The 14,907-nt window shown below is 36.0% G+C and overlaps 1 protein-coding gene across 1 annotated transcript; it reads left to right on the top strand.

The window, feature by feature from the left end:
- Window positions 1–2,733: 2,733 nt before the first annotated feature.
- Window positions 2,734–13,628, top strand: LOC117812990 (complement factor B-like). The gene is made up of 17 exons (XM_034684008.1): window positions 2,734–2,926; window positions 3,010–3,195; window positions 3,316–3,492; window positions 4,510–4,596; window positions 6,225–6,364; window positions 8,009–8,153; window positions 8,310–8,438; window positions 8,853–8,963; window positions 9,117–9,251; window positions 9,431–9,528; window positions 10,106–10,232; window positions 11,821–11,959; window positions 12,145–12,221; window positions 12,405–12,505; window positions 12,639–12,759; window positions 13,059–13,108; window positions 13,253–13,628. Exons 1-17 carry the CDS (start codon window positions 2,755–2,757, stop codon window positions 13,427–13,429), a joined length of 2,172 nt encoding a protein of 723 aa, XP_034539899.1. The 5' UTR covers window positions 2,734–2,754; the 3' UTR covers window positions 13,430–13,628.
- Window positions 13,629–14,907: the final 1,279 nt, after the last annotated feature.

The raw sequence follows: 14,907 nt of genomic DNA on the forward strand, positions 1-14,907 counted from the left end.
GTTGTAAGAGGGGTTTTCCACTCTGAAAATTTCCCTCCCCTGTTTCTTTATCTTAGTAATTTATTTTATTTTATTTTGATGAATCCCAACATCTTATTTTACCTCCAGTTTGTCCTCATTAAGATGTCATGTCAGAGTTTCCTCAGTTTGTTCAGTTTTTTTTGTTGCTTATATCATGTTCTCAACCTTACATATGGATTATGGTGTGAGTTTGGAGGGATGGAGGGGTCTTCTTATCTTTAAAATCTTTTTTAATTTACTCTATTTTTTTATTTTTTTATTGTTATGTACAGCACTTTGTGTTCCAATATCATTGTATGAAAAGTGCTTTACAAATAAAGTTTGATTGATTGATTGATTGATAAATGTCATAGTAATGAGACAAATCTCACCCTTCAGTAGGCAAGAATCCAAAGTCATTATCTAATAAACAAAGACATGTTGCAGATAAAAAAATCTATACCAGGTTCTGAAAAGATGTCTGTAGAGATGATGGTGGCGCTACTCCCTCACAAATCAATTCAAATAAGTGCAGTGATAAATTATGATCTACAATCACTCACATGTTTGTGTATCCACAAATTGTCTGTGCAACTAATTTTAAAGTAATTTGGGGTTTCAAATGCATGATTTAAGCAGACATTACTTCAATAAACCATTATATTTACTGTAAATCCTGAAAAATGTTGGATTGAACAACTACTATGAACTTGTTTTTTTTTTTGATGGGTGTGCTAAAGGATAGGCTATGGGTTAAAGAGTTAATGCCCTAGAAAGCTATTTCAGTAAAATTTACAGTAACATTAAACATTGCTGGTTAATACATGTAAATTATAATATATGTATTATTCTTTAAGAAGTGAGTGAATTAGCAATCCAAGCAAGTATAATTACAATACATCGGCACATAAAAAAGACAATTAAAAAGATATCTAAAAAACAAACAAAAAAAATGATGTGACACAAACTGTAGGAGCCACACCAGAGAAAATACATCAAAAAACTATATTTAGTGACTAGTACTTTACATTTCCTGTTGTCCCCTGCTGACCTTTCTGTTTTGGAATATGTGTTGTTCAATCACTATTTATTTTGTTTCACAACAATACCAACTGCAAGGCTACATGGAACACAAAGTTTATTTCAAATAAATACACTGTGAGTAATAAAACAGGTTAAGATAAACAGAGTTGGTCAAATGACTGCAAGTGGATTTATACAAAAGTCCCTTTACTGATCAGCAGTTCCAGAGACTTTAAATTAAAAACATATTGAAACTAAATAGATAACCAACATACAACCATCTATGACACTGTGAGGATCAGGGAGAGCTGAAATATAAATCTGGACTTCTGCATGTTCAATCAATAATGGATTCATTGTGTCAATACGCTATTCTCAACAGACCTGCAGCTTTTGGGAAATGATGACAGCAATGTTTGTCTTGGTTTCACAATGTTGTTATTTTTATGCAACATGTGACCAGGTGTGTACACATAGCGAAAAATCCAGGATGAAAAAGTTAGAGCTACGGCCTACTTTAGGTCAGGACGCACAAAGTAGAATTATCTGGATCTCAGCAGCCAGTAAAACAGGTAAGCTGAACTGAACTCAGTTTATTTACATGTTTATATGAAACAAAATTGTATTCAAGCGGTGATAAAGTTTATATGGTTTGAAATACAACAGGGACTTTTCTTTGAAACACAATATTGATCTCCTTTTATTTGTCATCAAGTTAATAAGTACCAGGATGGTCTTCAATAATCCAGACCTTCTTTCTAAACATCACTCTCCATTCAGAAATAAATGTACTGCTCCTAAGTCATCTGATTTTTACATGTTCTCAGTTCGAGGCCCAACATGTGTTTGTCCGTCTGCTGGATTTGGCTTGCTGCACTTTCATGTCTCCTCTGTATGGGTAAGGTGCTTTAATTCAAGTTTAGGCCTATAAATGTTTGGATAGAAATATATTCATCAGAAATGTTAAAAAAATATATTTTTTGAGTATATTTATAAAGTTTCTTCAAGTTAAGTTTGCTAAATGACTTTTTAAATATAAATGGTTTAAATTGAAAACTAAATTTAATTATGGTCTTGTAATGAGTTTAGAAGTCATTCCATCCAATAATTCATATTTGGTGTGTTTACTTTATGAAATGCATATGAGACTCACCATCAGTTTTTAAAACTGCCATGTCTTTTTATTTTCTTGTTATATTTGTAGCATTATGAGATTTGTCTGTGCATTTTGAAATGTACAGTACGTCAAATAAACTGTTATTTTTAAAGATAAATATAATTCATTGACTCCAAAATGTGTTGACTATTGTACAATCCTAAAACAGTGTATGTTTCCTTCATGTCATACAGTATGTATGATATGGTCAAATCTAAATATGAAATATGTATCTTGAGTCAGCATATGTCAGAACTGTTGAACAACTATCTTGAAGGCTGAAAAATCCTGTACTTAAAGGACCAAGACATCTTCTTACAAGAATCACATGTGAGCAAATATTTTGAGGGAGAATATATCTGCCATTGTTCTGCCTCCTCTGTTTTTAGTAAACTCTTACAAAATACAATCAACACTTGGAAATTATAAGCAGATGCATGAGAAGGGCAAACTGCCCTCAGGTGTAAATGTTGTTTGAAGTGATGGTATCTGCAGCTGGAATTAAATATCGCCACAAAACATTGTTTTATTTTTTTTTAGGGGGTGAAGTGCGATGTGATTGCACAGAAACAAATATGCAAATGGAGGGAGGTCATTACAAACTGACCAAGCAGCTGCAGCAGGGCAGTCTGTTGATCTACCACTGTCCTGAGGGCTACTATCCATATCCAGATCTGTCCCGTGTGTGCCAGCCCAATGGCCTCTGGAAACCATTACTTCAAAGAAATAAACCTCAGAAATGCAGGGGTGAGTGATGTGGTTAGGCTGTTTCTCACTTTGTATGAGGCCGCCTTGCTCTATATAATAACTTTGACTCTTTATATCGTCAGTGATTGAATGCCCAGACCCCAGTGTGCTGGAGTATGGAATTGTCACTCCCTTTCAAGAGAAGTACTTGGTGGACAATGAGACCACCTTTGAGTGCTACTCTGGATACACAATGCGAGGCTCAGAGAGCCGCACTTGTTTATCAAATGGCAAGTGGAGCGGCTTGACTACAATCTGTAGCCGTGACTGTAAGTCCTGAACAAGAGCATGAGATGTTCCTCTCTTTTATTTATTTTTCAGGTTTGGAATACACCCTCTCTGTGTCATGACTTTAATGACCTTTTGCTCATCTTTTATTGTTCCCACAGCGGGCGATAACTGTCCAGACCCTGGTATCCCACCTGGTTCCTCCAGAACAGGGAACATATTTGGCATTGATGACACAGTGACATACAGCTGCAATGCTGGCCTAAGTTTGGTGGGGTCCAGAGAGAGAGTGTGTCTGGAGAATGGCCAGTGGACAGGCATAGAACCCAGCTGCTATAGTAAGAAAACACAAATGTTGTTCATATTTTAGGTCATCTGAATGAGGGTTTGCATTGAAAAGGTCTCTTTGTAGAATAATTGAAACATGTTACCTTGTTAACCTGATTTGTATCAGCATGTTGGGGCATAAGTTTGCCAGCTCCAGTTCAGACTTTACTAGATGTCATGAATCAAACAAAATCATGAGATGAATGTATCCGCTCATTAAGCAACCAAAAACAAAAAGCTGGCTCATTACTAGATCGTAACGTGCATGTTTCTAGTTCATCATCATTAGGCTCGCCTGTGAGAGCCAAGGTTAGATTCAATATACAGTATGTCTGTTACCTTTCATGTGAACAGTCCACGGCAACTAATTCTATGTCCTTCAGTGAAGAGCCTGTATGTACCCATGTATGCTGTTATCCCCTCATTTAAACCATATTATGTTATTCTATTCTGTCGGACTCAGAGGACAGAAACATTGACAGCATCCCCAAAAGTTAGTTACATGTAACCAGACCCTTAATGGAGGTGTGATAGAAATAGAACCAGTTTAGTTTTTTAAACAAGATACAAAGGGATGGGATTTCACAGACAGATCAGACACACATTTATTGAAAGGAATGTTTCAATTTAATATTGTGAGTAACATGCAATGATCAAAATGTGTCTTTTAAACTGAAATTCTAATGAATTACTGTTCGGCCTGTTACTACAATTACATATAGAATACTTAAATTATTCTAATAGCCATATATTTTTTTATTTTTTAAGAAATTAATATGTTACTGATAAGATCATGTCTAATGGACCACTTCTTGTTGTTCAGATCTCTATGTGTAAACTAAGCCCCTTGCAAAGACCATGGCATAATCCCTCAACCGCTTCCTTCCATCTATTGTGCCTCAAAACAAAATTGCTACAACCACAGACATTGTGGTGTCGGTTGATGACTTAAACTTGATCTTTCTTTTGTAATACACTTTACAATAATTATGTAAATCCTCTGTTTTTGTGGCTCTTCCTTTGCACAGGCAAATTCGCCTATGACACTCCACTGGAAGTTTCAGAGACATTTGGCAGTTCCATCAAAAACAGCCTCACCACTTTACAGTCAACCGGTAAGTTCCTGGAGCTAATCCAATTATTATCATCAGTTTATGCTAACGTTGTGCTGTATCAGGTTCTATGGTAAACTAATGAAAAAAATCTGCATGTTTATATTGGGTTAATGGCACACGTTGGCAGAGAGTTAAATAGACAAACAGACATACTCTCATAATACATGTCACTCAGTCGGCTCTATCAGAACTCATCCTACTTTGTGTAAGCGACCATGTATAGTGTGCAGGTGGTTACGCAATGTGTCCTGACATGGTGAGACAAGACCATGATGTGAACATTACCCCGCTTTTCACTCGGCTACCAACCAAAGAGATAAACAAGTTGACACTAAGTCTTGATGTAAAGATGATTTTGTCCCTCAGATTTAACTAGGGCTTCCACAACCTGCATAAAGGTCAAACTAACATTAAACTTAACATTCTCATTCACGCTAAAGTGTAAACACGATCTGCTTTACTGTTGCTAATCACATTCAACTTTACATTTTCAACACATCAACATCAGGATTTTTTGTCTGCATTCTTGACAGATGTGTCTGTTTGCTTCGATTTGGTAGATTGTTTTAACATCTCTTGCTTAGTTCTGTGTTGTTTTCCTCCTCTCGACTTTTTCTCTCTGCTGGTGACTGGTCAGCCATTAACCACTAATCTAATGTTTTGTGTTTTCCATAAACTGAGAGTTATATTACAGATATTCTCAATGTTTTCTGCTGATGTTATAAGAAATTAACATGTTGTGTCCATGGTATCCTTTTGTTTTTCCCCTTTGTGTGTGAATCACTCCTGGGCTGACTGTTATCCTAGACGCTTGTGTTGCTTGAGAAAAAAGATGGGATATCCAGAGGATGAGGTTCAAAAATATAGATTGGGATTTTATTTGTGATTTGACTTCCAAGTGATCAAAGAAATTAAACATAAACAAAAACTGTATTAATGCTTGATTTAAATAAAGACTATCTGCAAGGTCCACAAGGTCTGCAAGGTCTAAAGACTGTGTGCTTCAGTCAGCCACACCTTGCTCTTAAGCCCTCGGACCTGTGGGATCACAACCATTAGTGATCACACAGACACACACACAGACACACACACAGACACACACACACACACACACACACACACACACCACACACACACACACACACACACACACACACACACACACACACACACACACACACACAGATATCTCCAAAATATATTTCAATTATTAAATATAACTTTAGACTAAGGAATTGGCTCCTACATAACATTTTGCCACATTGTCAACAGGAAGAGGTGAAATCCTGCATTTTATAAATGTGCTGTAACACCTCTCCACAGATTGGTGTGATATAATTTTTGTGATGAGTTTGTCCCTGGAGTCGCTCTTGCTATTCAGAATCAATCACTGTTGTTATGGGGTTTAGACCAATCAGAATCAAGTATTTAACCTGGTGATTAGTGAGAAAGCCGAGCAATAAAAATGACAAAACACCCCAATTTAGTGTAAACTGTAAAACATATATAGTATAAACAACAAAACATGTTTTTATTGATGTTTCCAGTATTCTCTGCTGCATTACTCTTTTTTTCTTACCATCAAAAATATGAATACTTGTTTGAATTTTTTTTTTTTTTATGATCAGATGACACACAGGAGGGGAGGACAATCCGGATTTCCAAAAGTGGGACACTTAACATCTATATTGCAGTGGATATTTCAGAGAGCATCGAAGAGGAACACTTTAAAAATGCAAGGAAAGCTGTTACAACACTGATCAGGAAGGTAAGAAACACAGCAGCTTTTATGTTGAATAAAAACGGGGGTAATAATGCTGGAGACAAATATGTTTTATCCACAATGATAAAACAGTATTTTATGGTAAATGTTAACTGTGCCTTTCTAATGGATAGGCTGTTCACAATAAACCGAATTTGCAAACAGTCAGCAACATTGTGCTGGGGGTGGGGATGCTTGTTTGATGATGACTGTTTGTGCTGATTATGTTCTCAGTTTATAGGATGCACATGGGGTGAAAACACAGAGTGCAACTGATGGGCGCTGGCAATATGTCTGCTGAGTTGTTAAAAGATATTGCAAATATCGCTGATAATGTAACTCGTCTGGACATTTGATCAATGACTTTAGCTTGTCGGGAATAAAATGAGTTGGATAAGAGATGACAGATAAAGGAAAGTATGTATTGATCAGAAAGTTTATGTACAGTGGATATGGAGAGACTTCAACAAAGGCTCAGTTTGTCAAAAGAAATCAAAATTAGTCATGTTACCACATTGAAATGGAGCCTTTTGAATAATAAGTTTTGGGTTGTTATAAAACAAAACAGGTTTGTATTTCATTTCATAATAATGACTTGTTCATTGTCAATAATCATGACAATGAATAATTGTTTTTTTAATACTGACATATTAATTGATTGATTTATAAAGTATTTAGATAAGCATCAAGGTAATAATACTAAAATGTTGTTTATATTTAAATGTCAGTTTAGTTTAATTAGTTTCTCATGCAGGTCTTTCTGTTTTGTTTATTTATTTAATTTTATTTCTTGAAAATGCTTAGTTTCAATGAACTCCTTTATGGATTTTGTGTTAGTTGGAGAGATTTTGTAGTATCTCAAGACATCATACAATTTAAAAAATGTATTCAAATATAAAAGATGACCAAACCACAAGCACTCACAAAAAGATGAACCATACAGGTTATGGCTTAGTTTTATTGACTTTAAATGTAGCTTTAGTTTGTTGCAGTGTTTTGTAAACACCTTTTTTTATCACAGTTGAGGAAAATATTTTGGACATTTTAGTTTCCGTTATTTTGTCAGTTTAATCAAGAATAAGAACTTTGATCACCACAAAACCATAAACAGAACTTGTGAGACTATCAGCATGTTTGTTTTACTAAATGCCTTCAGCATTTAAATCCGTTCTAAGGGTTTGCAGATGTATCAGATTTTTTATTGTGACTGTCAAAATACAACATTTAGTCAGAAAAGGGTTTCTTACCCTCATAGTTCAAGTTTGAGCTGATGGATGAAGCCTCTTATGTTGTCTGACACAGTCCTAGAAGCACATTTGGCACAGTGCACACTTCACATGTACAAACAGAATCTCATCCCGCTTGGCTGCCAACAGCCCATTAGAAGTAAATCTAATCATGAATTACCCGTCATAATCTTGACGGATGCTTCTTGGCGCGGGTCTCTTGGCTTGTTGTCAGTGCACACTGCAGGATTCTCTTTCTGCTGATAAATGAATCGATTACTCAACAAAATAACATCCATAAGCAGTTTGATGCTTACAGAGGTGTTGTATTAATAAAATATGTAACAGCAGTTCATCTAGTTTGCTTGGCTCAGGAAAAGTGTTTAAAAGTTTCTAACACCAAAGATTTTTTTTCTCTCCACAGATTGGATCCTTTAGTGTGACTCCAAACTATGAAATCATCTTTTTCTCCTCTCAGTACTATGAGGTTGTCAATATTATTGACTTTTTTGAGGGCAAAGTGGAGCTAAAGAATGTCATTACTGAACTGGAAAAATTTAAAATAAACGGTGAGTTACACAGATCAGACATATTTTAAAACTTTCTTTGTAAGTACTCAGTTGATGTATATTTAATTGTGTGTGTGTGTGTGTGTGTGTGTGTGTGTGTGTGTGTGTGTGTGTGTGTGTGTGTGTGTGTGTGTGTGTGTGTGTTTTTATTTAAAGACAAAAACACAGGAACAGACCTGAACTTAGTCTTCCAGACCTTCTCAGAGCGAATGGCATTCATTAAGGAACGAGTTGGAGTTGAAAATTTTAAGGAGCATCAACACGTCTTCCTAATTTTTACAGATGGTAATTTCTGCCATTTATTATATTTAACAAACTTATTTCTAAAATGTTGCAAATGCATTCACTGTGGACAAATATTGGATGCAAATATGAACCATGGGGAACGACTTTATTTTTTTTTTTCTTACTAGTTGGCTTAAGATGTAAGAGCATTCATATCAGCAATGATTTAAAAACTGTGGTTTGTATATATGCATCTTGTTTAAAATGTGATGAAGGAGGGGGCAGCAATACTTGATAAAACACATCATTCTGCGTTGCCAGCGAAGCATGGCCAGTTGTGTAAAAATACTGGTTAAACTCAAAGACATCATACTATGATATGACATATGAATATCCCAAATATACAGTGACTTGTGATCTAATTATTAATCTGTGTTATACATCATTTTCACACAATGTTTTCTGTCATTGCAGGGGCTTATAATATGGGTGGTTCACCTGTACCTACAGTGGAAAGAATCAAGAATATGGTTTACATGAACCACACAGGTCAACAGCAGGGTATATCCAGAGAAGAATATCTTGGTGAGTTTTATTTTCAAAGAAGCAGTGTGGTGGATTTAGGGGAATAATCTGATACCTCACTGCTCTACACACTGATGAACTGCTATATAACAAAATGTGTTTTTACACAACTAAGTCAGCCAATCTATGATGCTATGTTACCCTCTCTTACAGACATTTACATTTTTGCCATTGGAGTTGATGTCTTTGATGATGACCTGCAGCCCCTCACTCTGGGGTTGGGTGGCAAGCATTACTTCAGAATGAAAAACATTCTAAATTTGCAAGAGACTTTTGATCAAATCATTGGTAAGTAATCTGAAAAGATGAACTGAAGAGTTTTGTTACACTAATTCTGAATGATTTTGGAAAGTATAGCTTTAAAACGAGTGATAATTTAGTTTAAACGTTGACTCTGATTTTACCACAAACATAAATACATGTGTATGCATGAACAACATTTAATTAAGATTGTTTTTTTTATCCAGATGAAGAAGAAGTGAAGGGTCTGTGTGGTCTTCATAAAGAGTATGAGACAGAACACAAGAGGGAAAGATATCCATGGTGGGCATCTATTCACGCCAAGGTGAGTGTTTCAATGTTTTCTTCCTGGTCAACTTCATAATACATCTTTGCAACATGTTTGACTACACAGTATAGTCAAAATAGTATTATTCATTTTATTATTTAACTATCTGCAAATATTGCACAAATGAAACTAAAGACATGAGCAAATGAACACACAGCTGATGTGGCAGATTTAAGCTAATTTTTAGGTTTGGTATTATTTGGACAAGGTGGGAAATATAAAAGAAAAACAGAAAAGCAGATGACCAAGAATAGAGTCCTGAGGTACTCCATATTACACATCCAATGTCTGTGAAGTGCATATAGTGGGGAACAGGATTGTATAATTATAAAGGCACATGAGTAGCTACATAAATATTTGCACTCCTGCACTTGATTAGATTCATTACTGGATGTAAAGACATTTTTTTTTCCACTGAGGAACATAACCAAATTCAGAAATTCAGAAATCAGATTTAAGATTTCATGAAAAATGGTGTCAATTTTCAACCACTATCAATGTTTTCCTTTCTGTTTGTTTTGAAGTAGATTTGTTTGTGATCACAGTGATGTGCCTTATCAAATATTTATTTCAGAAAGACCAAATTTCAAAGAAGTGCCTGGGCTCTCTGGTGACTCCTCACTTTGTCTTGACTGCGGCTCACTGCTTCTCATTTGAAATTGAGCCTGAAGATGTCACAGTGGAAATTAACAACATTATGAGTAATAATTTATATTTATTAAATATTCACATCCTATTCAGTCAACTAAACATGAAATACTTTAATTTTTCAGTTCCTAGTGGACCATGTATAATATCCAGTTCATTTAGTTGCTTAGATAATGTGTAATTCTGAGTTGAAAGTGCAAACCTGTTATTGATTACAACCTTAAATTGTGTTTGTGTGAAGTGTTGATACAATCAGAATTTGATGGTTTGCAAATCAGTTGAACCCTAAATTTAATTGAAAATAGAGCAACGACAACATTTCAAATGTTGAAATTGAACATTTTTATTGTTTTATTTATTTATTTATTTAATTTGTTTTATATATACATTTTATACTCACTTAAATTTTGATGCCAGCAACAGATTTCAAAACATTTGGAAAAGGGACATTTTTTACACCACCCGCCATTTGTTGGGGAACCAAGAAGACTGGTTTCTAGAGTTTTGAAAGGTGTCAAATGTCCCATTTTTTTGTGACAAGATTTTAACCTCTCAACAGTTCAGGGATTAATTTGTGCTATTTTTCATTTCACGATGCAACAAATGTTTTCAGTGGGTGACACGTAATGACTATAGGCAAGTCAGTTTAGCACCCAGTTTAGCATCCATGCGTCTACCGGCTTGGCTGTCTGGTTTTTGAACATTTGGTTGATAACAAGCCAGGCAGTTCCTCTCCTCTTTAGAGCAGAGGCATGGTTTCCAAAAAGCATGTCAAATTTTGATTTGTTAGACCACAGGACATCTTTCCACTTCCCCTCGGTCAATCTAAAATAGGCTTGTGCCTAAGGAAGTTGCTTCTATGTTCCCGTAATAATTCCGAAAACTTGCAATATACAGTTTTAACCTGCATTTGTGAATGCAGCAACAAACTGTGTTTAATGGTTTTTGGATGTTTTTTTTAGCCCATGCAGTAATTTCCACTACAGAGTTAGTCTCTTTTATTTTTTCATGCAGAGCCACTGGAAGGCCTGAAGATCACAGCCATCCAGTATAGGTTTTTTGGCCCTATGCTTTTTGGAATGAGACCTTCAGATTCTCTATCTTTTCATGAAATGATGACTTGCAGATGATGAAACCCCTGAATTCTGTGCAATTTTAGGCTGAGGAACTATTTGCTCACTCAGTCTCTCACAGAATGATTAACCTCTTTCCATCTTTTCTTCTGAGAGACTTAGCCTCTTTGGAATGCTCTTGTATAACCAGTCATGTTACTGAGCTGTTAAAAATTAACCTAATTAGTTGAGGGGTTTTCCTGCAGGTGTGCTTTTTTGAATTACAAAACAGAATTACTTTTCAGTGTTATGTTATTCCTGTCCCAACTTTGTTGTAACATGGTTTTGGCATCACGTTTAAAATGAGCATGTATTTTTTTGTAAAATAGTAACATTTTTCAGTTTCAACATTATATGTCTTTGCCATCATACACCATCTCGCAAACATACACCATCAAACCATCAAAATCTGTTCTGATCAATATTTTACACAGCATCCCAAATCTTTTGTATCTCTGATTCATTGTCAAGTAATTCCTTATTAACAATAAGTTTCTGCCACTCAACAGACTTGGTCTCTCTTTTTCAGTGAAAGGAGTGAAAAGTTACACAGTGCACCCAGAGTACAATCTTAATGCTAAAAGAGCTGAGGGTGTGGATGAGTTTTATGACTATGACGTGGCTCTCATCCAGCTTAAGAATTATGTCACAATCTCCAGCCTTGTTAGGTAAGAGTTTTTGTCCTATGAAGACTGTAGCAGATCAATAACATTTATCCTAACTCTTTTATACTGCTAAGATAACATTGCATTTATATCTCTACTTTTTAATTGATCACAGTAATTGTTGTTGGAAATGTATTCCTGGAACATCATCCTTGGAATGATATGCTGTTTTTTAATATCTTGTTCAGACCAATCTGCATACCTTGCACCCAGGAGACCAGTGATGCTCTACAACTGACTGGCGAGACAACCTGCAGGCAACAAGGTGAGACGCCTCAACAAAGTGTTACATCATTACACTGTTCATGAAATACAGATAAGAGATGTGGGTTATTCTGCCACATTGTTTAATTGCCTTCATGTACTGGAAAGAGCAGTCACCACACTTCCCTTTGTGGCCTTGCAGTAGATCCACAAGTATGATTACTTGTTATTTTTTGTATTTCAGAGCAGCTTCTTTTAAAGAATCATCTTGATAGACTCTTTTTCCTGACCCAAAGTGGAAATGCTGTGCTGGAAAAATATGGCCATGCAAAGCTTGGGGAGACCGTGAGTCTAGATTACTGATCTGTGTTGTGCTCTACAGGATGTGTCTGTGTTGTGTGTCTATTTTCTTCATTTCTTAATGCCAAAACAAAATGTCACACTGATTTATGCTTTCTCTTCCTACTCAACAATGCAGAGAGATGAATGCATCAGACATGCACTTAATGCAAAAGGAATAAATACAACAGATGCGAGTGTTCCAGTGACTGATAACTTCCTGTGCAGTGGTGGTGACAGAGATCATATATCATGTAAAGGTATGTTCACCCCCTCACCTCTATAATGTTATTCCCCTTCTTTTAGAAGAGCTACTTTTAATCCTCGAAACATCCTAGGATTTAGCCTATAACATTAAACTGTACACCACCACATTCAAGAGATGCAGGTCCTTGTCTCGGTGTAGGACTCTACTTTAACTCCAGGGAGAAGGTTTTTAACTTCCAGGTCTCAGTCCTTTTTGTCCCTAGTTTTTTATGACACTCAGTGGTTTCTGAACAGACACAGACAACAATTATTTCGGGTGTAATTGAGTCTACAAACAAACTTTTTTGGATAGGTGACTCCGGAGGTGCTGTGTTCAAGGACTTCCAACATCGCACAATACAGGTGAGTAGCAAACTCCATCATGTATAAAATAGAATATGAATACGCTGTGTCTGAATATCTCCAAAAGAGAAAATAAAATTCTGTTTAAAAAATCAAAAGAATTTCTTGTTAAACATGACAATCAAATTTACATTTCTTTTGCAGGTTGCTGTTGTGAGTTGGGGAACAGAGGATCTGTGCGTTTCGGGAACACTTCAGGAGTCGAGCCGAACCTCCCGAGACTTCTTTCTAAATCTTTTCAAAGTTGTGCCTTTTCTCAAATCAATCCTTGGAAATAATGAGCAGGATGACTTTGCACCACTTAAATTCCTGGAGGGCTAAAAGTCTTTAAACCATACGATGGGTTGCGCTGTTTCATTTGTGTTTGCTTCATGTGTAAAAATATTAATGAATAAATGTTATTTTGCTGAATGAGGTAAGGATGATTCATCAAATAACTCATTCAATCAGTTTTTTCAACTTGACGTCACAATTTTAAGAAAAAGGCATCATCCATTGCTCTTGTTTCTAATCAAAAATGCTGTCCTGTATTTTTTGCAAAAATAAACATGAATAAATCATTCAAAGAGTGTTCCTGGAGGCCAACCACCTTTAAAAGAACTTAAGAAACAATATTAACCCGAGTCTTCATATTTACCATTTGTAGGATTTAACCAGGAATTATTTACAGTTATAATGTTTGTTAGTTAGACAATGCAAATCTATTGTGAATTGCAGATTGCTTGTTGTCTTGTTGAAAGTAAAAAAAGAACATTCTTCATGTGTTCTAACTATAACTGTAAACAGACTATATTTGGTTTATGCTTCCACAAGCTATTAAACTTTCTATTTTTCTCAGGTCTTTTAAAAACTCCTCGGGAGAGAAATGAGTAAAAGAATTACTGCAGCACTTAAAAGGTTTCATCAAAACTCTTTTATGATTCAGCTCTGCTGATAGAGCCTTCCAGCTCCCCTCCAGGTCAGTGACTCAGGGCCCGCTTCCAGATCGCTGGGCAGGCCTGCGCAATGCGGACACTCAGCCTGGCTGCAGGCCAAGTGAGAGCATTCAAATTGAATATAGTGGAAAGTAAGCTTCCTTTTTTGGTTTGTAATTAAGTTTTTTTCTCTCTCTGTCTAGCTTTGGGATGGAAATTAACTGAGTTACCATTCATTGCTGTGTCTTTACAGCCCACAAACAAACAAGGCCATTTCATTACAAATGATTTGTTGTGGTCAGAGCAGGCTTATGACTTTAAATTATGCCATTTTACAGTTTAACTATGATCTGTTGACCATTACACTGTCAGACATCGCTTCAGTGGAAATGTAGTTTTAGCAGTTACTCTTGACTACTGCATATTGGCTTAATGTCCAAACATAAGAGTACAGCAGTGAATTTTCAGCATCCATGTTAGGTCTCTTTGACGTGGTGAAACGCCTACCTTGTATATGAGGTTGTGCATTGGATCAGTGATGTACTTGCCTCCCGTGGGAGCATCCATCTGGTTTCTCTTTAACTAATTGAGAGGGAGAGGGAGGAGGCCAGTGGGATGAGAGAAGGAGGCAGAGCCGAAGGATGACAGACTGTTTGAGAGAAGGGAGTGGCTTAATTGAATGAAACCCTCTCTTGGTCTCAGATGCTGTAAACAAGAAGGAAATTTAAAACAAAGACCATTCTCTATTAAATCCCTCAGGAAGACTCAGTTACATCTCTGTCTAATATTTCATTTCTCAGAGCATCAGCTACTAATGCAAACATCCATAACTCCTATTCAATTTAAACAAACTCTTTGACTGATATCAATCTGTTACAAATAAAC

This window comes from Notolabrus celidotus, chromosome 5 (assembly GCF_009762535.1).
Source record: "Notolabrus celidotus isolate fNotCel1 chromosome 5, fNotCel1.pri, whole genome shotgun sequence".
Classification (NCBI taxonomy): Eukaryota; Metazoa; Chordata; class Actinopteri; order Labriformes; family Labridae; genus Notolabrus; species Notolabrus celidotus.

Coding starts and splice junctions, on each gene's coding strand:
- LOC117812990 (XM_034684008.1), top strand. CDS start 2,755: ATGCAAATGGAGGGAGGTCATTACAAACTGACCAAGCAGCTGCAGCAG. Junction 12,222..12,404: donor GACAACCTGCAGGCAACAAG/GTGAGACGCCTC, acceptor TTTGTATTTCAG/AGCAGCTTCTTTTAAAGAAT. Junction 12,506..12,638: donor ATGCAAAGCTTGGGGAGACC/GTGAGTCTAGAT, acceptor TCAACAATGCAG/AGAGATGAATGCATCAGACA.